This window comes from Argentina silus (genome assembly GCF_951799395.1).
Source record: "Argentina silus genome assembly, chromosome: 7".
Lineage (NCBI taxonomy): Eukaryota > Metazoa > Chordata > Actinopteri > Argentiniformes > Argentinidae > Argentina > Argentina silus.
Window position 1 is genome coordinate 20,677,319 of NC_139661.1, and position 11,082 is coordinate 20,688,400.

The 11,082-nt window shown below is 45.3% G+C and overlaps 1 protein-coding gene across 2 annotated transcripts in view; it reads right to left on the bottom strand.

Annotated features, from left to right (window-relative positions):
- Positions 1 to 276: 276 nt before the first annotated feature.
- pip5k1bb (phosphatidylinositol-4-phosphate 5-kinase, type I, beta b) overlaps positions 277 to 11,082 on the bottom strand; it is a 49,127-nt gene continuing 38,321 nt past the window's right edge. Inside the window, exons 8-15 of one of the 2 annotated variants that reach the window (XM_083672977.1) lie at positions 10,171 to 10,373; positions 9,477 to 9,560; positions 8,380 to 8,428; positions 8,167 to 8,251; positions 6,136 to 6,291; positions 4,429 to 4,552; positions 2,501 to 2,624; positions 277 to 1,807 (exon numbers count right to left, since the gene is read on the bottom strand). In XM_083672977.1, the coding sequence (XP_083529103.1) occupies positions 1,805 to 1,807; positions 2,501 to 2,624; positions 4,429 to 4,552; positions 6,136 to 6,291; positions 8,167 to 8,251; positions 8,380 to 8,428; positions 9,477 to 9,560; positions 10,171 to 10,373 (828 nt within the window). In that variant the 3' untranslated portion in view covers positions 277 to 1,804. Of the gene's footprint in view, positions 1,808 to 2,500; positions 2,625 to 4,428; positions 4,556 to 6,135; positions 6,292 to 8,166; positions 8,252 to 8,379; positions 8,429 to 9,476; positions 9,561 to 10,170; positions 10,374 to 11,082 lie in introns of both variants that reach the window. The other variant, XM_083672976.1, reaches the window with a different exon arrangement.

Below are 11,082 nucleotides of genomic sequence, written 5' to 3' on the forward strand. Positions count from 1 at the left end.
ACCATTGAATGAGAAGGCGTGTCCAAACTTTTGACTGGTACTGTACCTGATTGTAAGTACTCACATAAGTGTATACTTCAGGGAACATGGTGGAGAACTGGGATACAGTCATTATGTAACCCATTCATGAGTTTCTACATTTGGAAAACAACTTTGAATAATTAGCAATCCATTAATTAGTTCGTAATTAGTGGATTGGAACAGTACTGAATACTACAACCCACAAATAGTTCAGTATATGCACAGACAGATTTCACATTAAAAAGAAATGTCAGGCATATTTCAGCAGTTTATTTCTTTATTCATAGGACTCTCTATGTATAAATACACATTGTCTTTACATTCAGTGATTAAAATATTTTTCATCTTCAGCAAACGGTATATTTCATTGAGATTTCTTTAATAAATTATGGTCTCAAAACTGACACAGGTGTGATCTTGGAGTTCAAAGAGACAGGTTTGATATGGTCTGCATGAGGTGTCATTCAACAGTTTATCAGTTGAAATTTAAGCCTACCTGCTACTACTGCTTAGCTTTTTGCAATAAGGAGGACACGCTTGTTCAGTATCAAAGGATATCCTGAGAAAAAATGCATTTTTCAGCCATGACCCACCCCCCTTCCCCTCCCCACAAAACTAGTCTCTGCATCACAACAAAATCTACAAGAACTCCTTCATTGTCTGGTAGCATCTACCCACATGTGCTAGCAATGACTTACAGAGGTGTGCATATTATGTAAAAATGTGCATATTCACTAATCCAAAACTGTGTTTAGGTTTGGAAACCCACCTAAACCCAACGTTCTTCGAGAAAAATAGTTCTTACGTACAGAAATCATAACTAACATCCAAAGTGCCATTTTTTTTTTTGTCAGGAGCGACTGTATCATCGTCTTTTCCATTATGTGTGCTTCCTCCAAGGAGCAGGAGATCCAATCATGCAGACTCTCTCTCCTCACATCACCAATGTCCAGCAGCCTTTCACCTGCGCAAAGTGTTCTTCTACAGTATTCCGTTCAGGTTGGAGTTAATAGCCCAGGTGTTGGTCGCCCACCTTTGACACAGCTCACCAGTCAGTTAACCTGGAAGTGTTTGGCCTCTGTGACTTCAGAAGGAATAAGGAGTCTGTTCTAAGACAGTTTGATATGAGTCCTGGCTCCACGTTGGCCTCGGCACTGGTGGTGTACAGTATGCATTCTCCATGATGCCGTCGTACTTCTGCAGGCTGCCAAGATGCCATTTGCCATCACTGTAAACAATCCTTATTTCCAACCACCGGCTATAACAAAGCAGGTGCAATAACTTTAAATCTCTTTTAAGAGGCTTCTGGTCAGCAGGAAAATGAAAACATTCAAAGAAATGTATATTTCTATTTTCTATATATACTTTTTTTATTTTCTATATATACTTTATTTTTTCTAAATGTATATATATATAATAATAATATACTATATAGGCCATGAAAAAGAAATATTCTACAAAAGAAAAAGTTGGTGGGACTGCTTTGACATGCTATAAAAAGCGACACTTGATTATGTCTGGTTGATCAAATAGATATGGAATGTCATGTGATTCCAATGAACGTCGATCACTGTGATTCTATTGGTATCTTTTTTTTTTGTGTTATCTATCAGATGTGAGCGTCCCAGTCCTTTATGTTTGGCAACAGGTGGCAGAGAGTGGATCTAGCAGCGCTGGGGGCGGAGTCAAAGGCCCTTGGCTCTGTCCAATGGAGTGTAGCGATTGTCAGATGATTGACTGGAGTAAGACGGCGGAGGAAATGGTGGTCCTAAAGCCGCTCCTCTCACTGAAACAAAGAGAGAGAGAGAGAGAGAGAGAGAGAGAGAGAGAGAGACAGTGTTAGTAAATGCCTACAGACGTAGAGTATGTGAGGATCACCTTCCCTATGTACACTAGGTGCATCCGTCCCTATAGTCTTCTACAGCGCCTTCCTCTCCTTCCCCTGCTCTGAGGTAGCAGTGGCCTTCCTCTCCTTCCCCTGCTCTGAGGTAGCAGTGGCCTTCCTCTCCTTCCCCTGCTCTGAGGTAGCAGTGGCCTTCCTCTCCTTCCCCTGCTCTGAGGTAGCAGTGGCCTTCACGTTTCCAGTTCCTTCACATCAACACCGATGGAGGAGAGGAGTGGACACTTGGGGCTAGTTTCCCAAACTAAGCCTAGTTCTAGAATAAAGTTGCCCTTTCTCAATTTTTAGAAACTTGATTCCTCGTGTCCTCTCCTCTGTCCTCCACTCGATTCCTTCCCAAAAAAGCATTGGAGGGGAATATGGACTAGGAACTAGATCTTCTCCTCCAATGTGTTTTTGAGTAGGAAGCGAAGGAGAGGACACTAGAAACAATTGAGAAGGGCCAGTGTTCAATAGATCATCTCCAATGATATTCTAGTCCAGGAGTAGGCTACAGTCTGTGTCCAGGAAAATGTAAGTAATGTAAGACTATCTCCATCTAATATTCTAGGCCTGGCAAAGTGAGTAGCCTATACTCACTAAGTAGATGTCGAGAACCGATCCATCGTCTCTGTCCATGTCCACGTCCATTGTGCTCTGCTCTGACGTCAGACAGATGGCGCTGTCTTCCAGGGTGAACGTGGAGCTGGACGCCATGTCGTCTCTGAGACAGGAAGAAGAAGAAGAAGAAGAAGAAGAAGAAGAAGAAGAAGAAGAAGAAGAAGAGGCCTCATTAAACAAGGGTGATGTTGGTCCCACTAATGGGTCTTGCTCCTTTGGTGTTGTGGTTGAGGTCTGGGCTATAGCTTGCAATATAGCCCTGTTTATTTGTTGCGTCACATACTGGGTCAAATGTGCAATATAAATGAGATTACATATACAGATTGCAGCAGCCTAACTGTACGGCAAGTCGACAAACACACATGGGATAGACAGAAGATTTAGAAAGCAAGTCTGTCTGATGTCTCTCTAGTGGAGGTCTCCTCAGGGAAGCTTGTGTCGAAGAACAAAGGAAACGGAGTGAATCTAGGACAGGCAATACTGGGAGGTTTTAGTTCAATGCAGGGGGCCCATACTGGGATATGTCAATCCAAAAAGAGTTCCAAATGATCAGTTCCATCCAGGGAGAAATGCCCTTGAAAACTTGAGAATGTTTGTGCTGGTGTTATGTTTCAAATTAAACAGCAGGGGGCAGGGCTTACTGAATCTGAAAAAGGCCATTTCCTTGATACATGTCAGCTGACTCCTGACTTTGCTTAAATTCAGGAATGTGTTTACCAGTTGATGACATGTGATCGTCTACCCCTCTCTTAAAGGTAAAAAAACACACTCAACACAGACACACACACACACACACGCACACACACACACACACACACACACACACACACACACACACACACACACACACGCCTATTACTGAATGACAGGGATTATGTACCTACAGTACACAGCAAAAGCCACCCAGGTACCAAATGTCCTCTTCGAAACAATGACCCTAAATAAGGCCTTTTGAAAGCCTCTAGTCAAATATTGATGAAACCGTTGATAGAACAATTCAGGGCAGCAGGCAGGTGACTGTGAAGGGGACAAGACCAGGCAGGTCTCACAATGGAGGCTCAAAGGCCAGGTAAGAACCTGACACTACTGGCCACACAGACACAGGTAGGGCGAGAGAGAGAGAGGGGCAGGCCAGATAAGAGTAGAGACACATGACTTATGTTGCTCAGCAGGCGTTTTTATTTTTCCAGCGGCTGATGAGTGACCCGTATTCCATGCGGCTCGTCACCAGTCAGGTGACAGAACAAGTGACAGTAGCGTGGGAGGCGACAGATGTTCGGGAGGCGGAGTCGCATGCTTTCCACCTGCTGTCAGATCTCAGGGCATTTTAATTTACCCAATCCTAACCCGTTATCATCTACATTCTAAACCCTTGCATACTTCCCCCAGTGGAGTGCATATGGCATGAGTGAACAGCAGCTATAGGGCCCTAGCTAGTGTCTCTTGTCTCAGTCATTGATTAGCTTAGCTACCTTGAGTAAAGATGGCGGAGCATCAGAAAGTGTTAATCCTGTCAGGTACAGAGGAGGGAGGAGGGAGGAGGGAGAGAGAGGAGGGAGGAGGGAGAGAGAGGAGGGAGGAGGAAGAGGGAGAGAGGGAGAGAGAGGAGGGAGGAGGGAGAGAGAGGAGGGAGGAGGGAGGAGGGAGAGAGAGGAGGGAGGAGGGAGAGAGGGAGAGAGGGAGAGAGGGAGAGAGAGGAGGGAGGAGGGAGAGGGAGAGAGGGAGAGAGGGAGAGAGAGGAGGGAGGAGGGAGAGGGAGAGAGGGAGAGAGAGGAGGGAGGAGGGAGAGGGAGAGAGGGAGAGAGAGGAGGGAGAGAGGGAGAGGGATGTGGGACAGACAGACAGACAGACAGACAGACAGACAGACAGACAGACAGACAGACAGACAGACAGACAGACAGACGTACCTGTCCTCAGACTGGGTCTCCAGGTTGACAAAGATGGAGGAGGAGGAGATAGTTCCCATAGAGGAGCCTTCGTAGAAGGACGAGGTGGGCGGGACGAGATCAGGACGCAGGTAGGACCCAAACACTGCTGAGAGAAGCACACGCACACACACACACACACACACACACACACACACACACACACACACACACACACACACACACACACACACACACACCTATGACCTTAGTGACAGAAACACACACACAAACACACACCTACAGTATGACCTTACTGAGAAAAACACATACACACACACACACACACACACACACACACACACACACAATCTCTCATATATGAGAGATAAACACACTTATGACATAATCTAGGATGCTCTAAATCAATAGATCAGTCGATCAATCGATCAATCAATCATTAAGTTTATTTAATAAACGCAGTAATCACAAAGTGCTCGCCAGCAAAGCCATTGAGCAAACCCCCAAGAGTAAGCACAATTCACAATGGCAAGGAAAATACCCTCTCAATTAATTTAGAAACACACAAACTAAATATACTGTATACACAGTGCACCTAACCTTTTACTTCTCAAAATCAATTTTACTCACTAGACTCTGAGCTGCTAAAAAAAAAAAAAGGTTTAATAGATTTCAAGAGGAGGCAATTAACAGAAAGCATCTAAATTGCTTCACGGTGTTACGTCACTGATAATGAGATAATGTAGTGCATGAGAGGATGTTGTGAAAAGGATTTATTGTAATATGAACCAAGTGTTCACAGGTCCACACCATCATCCCTTCACAGGTCCACACCCTCATCTCTTCCTCTTTAGTGTTGGCTAACAGCAGAGCAGTGTCAGAGCACAGGAAGGTCAGAAGGCTCTTATATTACACCATGGTGTAATGGGTGACTGACTGACTTACTGACTGACTGACTGCTTTCACAGAAAGGACAGTAGCCTGATTCAAACCCAGTCATAAAGAGGGAGAGAGAGAGGGTGTCGTAAGAGGGAGAGAGACAGGGAGGGAGAGAGGTGGGGGGGGGGCTTACATTGATAATGTAAAAAACACTCATAACAACACCCGCACGCACGCACACAGACACACACACACACACACACTGATAGTGAGTTAGGAGGGCTGTAAATAACAGGATAGGCTCTGTTTTCTTTCCGGTGAGGCCATATATCTACACAGGGACAGCTCCTCCCCAACCGCGGGGTCGAGAGGACAGTGTTTTATGACCTAATAGAAGTATGTTTATGGTGGCCCAAGTGGTTCTAAAAAGCCCTATCGATCCTTACATGCTTTAAAAATGAGTTGTGGTTTATATGACATGTTTGGGAGCGGAGAAGATGGGTGGGATGGCACATCTCCATTGGGAAATACATCAGTGTGTCTACCTCTGTAATGACATCACAATGATGACAACCCTGCCGCACCAGAATCTCACAACGATGATAAACCATCCGTTCGAAAGAAGATTTGTTTCCATCTCTGTGGAGTAGAGTGCCATGAACATCCTAGAAAAGTCATTCCTGAAGCTACTCCCCTTGGTGCCCCAAGGTGGTAGGAGTCTCCATAGGCTACAAAACCAACCAGATTGGATTCATAAAGCCATACCATACCGAGTGCTCAATCTCACGGGGGATGAACATGGTTTCACGTTGGTGTGTTACGCGCTGGTGGCAGATGGCTGTACTGTACCTTGTCCATCCAGGCTGGCCAGGCTGCGCGCTGCCCCCAGCCGGTCCCTCCTCTCCTCACTCTTCTCCTCATTCTGAGACGACAGGATCTCCTGGGAGGACGACTTCAGAGCCGGGATGGACGTACGTGCCCTCTTAGAGGGGGAGAACCGGATCGCTGTAGACATAGAGATAGAGAGAGAGAGAGAGAGAGAGAGAGAGGGAAAGATTAGGAAGATAGGAGAAACAGATTATCCTGATTGCACCATTATCGTGCATAATCAAGGTCAGAGCTCAGAGCTGTCCAAATTAGCAGCAAAATGATCAAACTATTAACGCATTATAATCATTACGCCTCCCCCCTCCCCCCACCCCCCTCCCTCCCACCCCCACCCCCAAGTCATTCCATTCTGCCTTCCAAGCCGTGCATGAAATGAAAACCTCTACCCCCCCCCCCCCCTCCCCATCTAAATCCCTGAATCATCACAGAAGCCATCTTAATTATCTCAAGGGTTCCAAGCGGTTGCGTAACTCTTTGTATTTGATGTTCACATTAAATATTCCAAAGCACTGAACCGAGAGGGATGAAATCCTTGGATACAGCATGTATGTCCCGAAATATTTCCCACTCGGGGGGGAGGGGGAGGGGGAGGGGGAGGGGAGGCTGGCCTGGCCATAAATCAAACCTACTGTTAGCAAGCTAGGGCGGGCAGAGACAAAAGAAAAACTAGAAGTGTGTGTGTGTGTGTGTGTGTGTGTGTGTGTGTGTGTGTGTGTGTGTGTGTGTGTGTGTGTGTGTGTGTGTGTCTACATACAGTACATATACATGTCTATATGTATAGACCCCTGTGTGTCTGTGTGTGTGTGTGTGTGTGTGTGTGTGTGTGTGTGTGTGTGTGCGTGCGTGCGTGTGTGCATGTGTTTAGAAGTTTTCACTGAGAAGTACTTTAACCATGACATTTGCGTGTGTGTCACTGGATTCACATAACCAACCAGTTTTGCATAGCTTCCTGGTACTGGTAACCTGGTAACTCACAATCACTGGCTTGGCTCACAGAAGAGACACATACACCACCGCTCATCATGTGACATTAGAGATTAGAAAATACCACCACAAATAATGTCCCCTACCTTAGACCAGGAAATTACTGGAACATAATAGTCTAAAGAATGTCCATACATACAGCTGATATTCAAGATCAGCTGATGTTCGTAATGTCATAACATCATAATATCCATTCACTTAGCTCTATTCAAGATCAGCTGATATCCGCAAGGAGATCTCACTGGCTATTGTATCCTAAGTCCCCTTACACAGCCATGTAATTGCCAACGACTTACGGCATTCGCTAAATTGTGCCACATTGAAGTGGTTACCGGCTTACCCTATTTATCTACCTCCATACACCACCACTATGATTCTCACTGCCCTTGTTGTGTATTAACATGCCTAGCATGTGTGTCAGGACAAAGCCTCTGTGTAAATACAGGTCTCTCATGCGGGCATAAGCGACAACAACCTGCACCTCTTATTTTTTTATAAAGTGGAATTCCACCCTCCTTTCATATTTGTTCGCATTTATTGAGACAGTAGGAAGTAAAAGATACAAGATCCTCTTTATTGCCACACAACCCAGATATCTTGAGAGAAGGCTACTAAGGCTAGATACTGTAGGAAAAGAGTTATCTGGAGCGGGTATCAACCCCTGGTCACCGTGGTCCTTATACTGTATACAGTACCAGTCAAAAGTTTGGACACACCTTCTCATTCAGTGGTTTTTCTTTATTATTATTATTTTCTACATTCAAAGTAGCCACCTTTTGCTTTGATGACAGCTTTGCACACTCTTGGCAAGGTGTGTCCAAACTTTTGACTGGTACTGTATGTGTTCCTTCATAGTTTTGATGTCTTCAATATTAATCTACAATGTAGAAAATAATAAAAAATAAAGAAAAACCATCGAATGAGAAAGTGCGTCCCAACGTTTGACTGGTACTGTACACACACACACGCATACGTAGAAGGCAGTCCGACCCGCCCAGCCAAACTTACTCTGAGTCTTGCGGAACACCCGCGTGCTCATGAACTTGAGGAATCGGTTGGCATAGAAACCGGGCCGGTGCACAGAGACAGAGTCCTGAGGATGGAAGACAGACAATGGAGGCTTTTATCAGAGAGGGGATTTCTAGATCAATAAGAGTGTGACCGATGAATGCCGTGTATTCATAAGGGCACAAGTATCAGATTTGCGGTATATCGACTTACCCCGTCGTAGACGAGGGCTTTCCACGAGTGTTCCAACTTCTTAATGAACCTGACGGGTAGAAACAGAAGACCTTGTCACAAACATGTCTGGTTGTGCAACACACACACACACACGCACACACACACGTGCACGCACACACACACACACACACACGCACTCATGCACACACACACGCATGTGCACGCACACACACACGCACGCATGCACGTGCACGCACACACACACACACACACACGTGCATGCACGCACACACACATACACACACACGCACCTGCACACACATACACCTGAGATGTTTCCCTTTGGCACCAAACACAATAGGATAGGAAATACAGTAATAGTACAAGTTTAATGTTACATAATTCGTTCTCTTTCAAGTTCCATTTCCCATCTACTGTATGGATCTATGGACTGCAGCAGGCAGGGAGTGGGCGGGCCGATGGATTAAGATGAAAAGATGAACTGAAAACAAACTGGAGCTTTCCATTACATTGTCTTTATTACATAACGTCCCCCACCATGGTGACAGTGACGGGCCCTGCGGTCAGCTGCATGCTGGGATAGTGACAGTGGATAAGCATTATTAAGCCAATTTCCGTCTTTCAGAATATTAGGCCTGGAGGTTTGCCATACCAATGATGTTAAACGCTTATCTCACTCTGTCCACACAAGGACAGAAAATCAATGGTTCCCGAGAGAGAATAACGAAGACAGATACTGTACATAGAACGTTCCTTATTTACCAAAAGGCTAGTTTATTTTATTTTAACATCTGTGATGTCTGTCAATCAAGTCAAGTCAACGGAGATAGTATTTTGCTGTAGCCGCAAGTGCCCATCGGAATACAAACGATGAGGTGTCTCATGATTTACCTGTTTATGTCGTGTTCTGACATGTATCACTTTATGTCATGTTATGTCATGTTCTGACATGTATCACTTTATGTCATGTTATGTCATGATGTGTATGTCTACAGTACATGTGATGTTATGTCATGATGTGTATGTCTACAGTACATGTCATGTTATGTCATGCTGTGTATGTCTACAGTACATGTGATGTTATGTCATGTATACATGATTATCTCAGGGTGTACCTGTAGGACTGTAGAATGTCAATTATGCCCAGGAAAATAAGCATCTTCTCGTCTTTGTGTGATTTGGCAGGAATGCCACCCATCCTGAAACAACAGAGCAGTATAAATAGGTTCAGAGACAGAACGGGGTCAGTAGGGATAGTCTACAAGGGCTCCGACTCTTCACTTCTAGGCTTCAAAGCATTTCAGAGAAGTCACAAGATGTTCCAAAAGTGATGAATAGGGCTAATTATGTGTGTGTGTGTGTGTGTGTGTGTGTGTGTGTGTGTGTGTGTGTGCGTGTGTGTGTGTGTGTGCGCGTCTGTGTGTGTGTGTGTCTACATACAGTACATATACATTTAGATGTATAGACCCCTGTGTGTGTGTGTGTGTGTGTGTGTGTGTGTGTGTGTGTGTGTGTGTGTGTCTACATACAGTACATATACATGTCTATATGTATAGACCCCTGTGTGTGTGTGTGTGTGTGTGTGTGTGTGTGTGTGTGTGTGTGCGTGTCTGTGTGTGTGTGTGTCTACATACAGTACATATACATTTAGATGTATAGACCCCTGTGTGTGTGTGTGTGTGTGTGTGTCTACATACAGTACATATACATTTAGATGTATAGACCCCTGTGTGTGTGTGTGTGTGTGTGTGTGTGTGTGTGTGTGTGTGTGTGTGTGTGTGTGTGTGTGTCCCAGCTCGGCCCACTCACGTGTCGTCTGTGGTGAGGGCCTCGGCGGCCTTGCCGTCCCCCTGGATAGACTCCATGGCGGTGGAGTAGAGGACCCTCTGGCCCACGGGCCTCTTCCCATCGCCCCCTGCCTGGCCCGTCTCGCCCCCCTCCTTCGGGCTCTGGTCCAGCACATGGACCCCCAGCAGCAGGCTGTAGTCCATGATCTTAAAGCTCTCCAACACCTGGAGGATGAGCACAGCCCGTATGACATTGTCAGTTAGCATGATCTCCAGCAACATCACACCAGCCAATTGATCTCATTATTTACATAAACCTTCACAGTTTAACAGCCCTCCAGGTTTGGCCAGTCAGAGGCTTGGCCAGTCAGAGAGGTGGTTGTGAGTGTGTTGTTAATGCTTTTCCACAGAGGTTGCTGCCAAAACAAAAGCATAGCGTCAACCCTGTGGTGCACCACTCCCCCAGACAATCAGTCAGTCAGGCCTTGAAGCACCACCGCTGTCCAATCTGACTACCACAACCAAGGGTTGGTTTGGCCCTGGTGGTTTTGCATTTCAAATATGTGTGTGTGTGTGTGTGTGTGTGTGTGTGTGTGTGTGTGTGTGTGTGTGTGTGTGTGTGTGTGTGTGTGTGTGTGTGTGTGTGCGTGTGTGCGTGCCAGTGAGATAGAGATAGAGACAGAGAGAGAGACTAAGAATAAGAATAAGTCTGTTTGTTTTGTGGCGAAAAGTTAGTATGACAAAATTGAATTCGCATTTTTCAATGCAATTATGATAATCTATTTTTCCTTATTTTCCATCATTTGACCAACGGAATCAACTCATTAAGAATAAACTCATTCTAAGCATTACCAAATCACCCAAAACACCCAAGAATATCTGTCTGTGTCTATGTCTCTGTCTGTCTGTCTGTCTGTCTGTCTGTCTGTCTGGA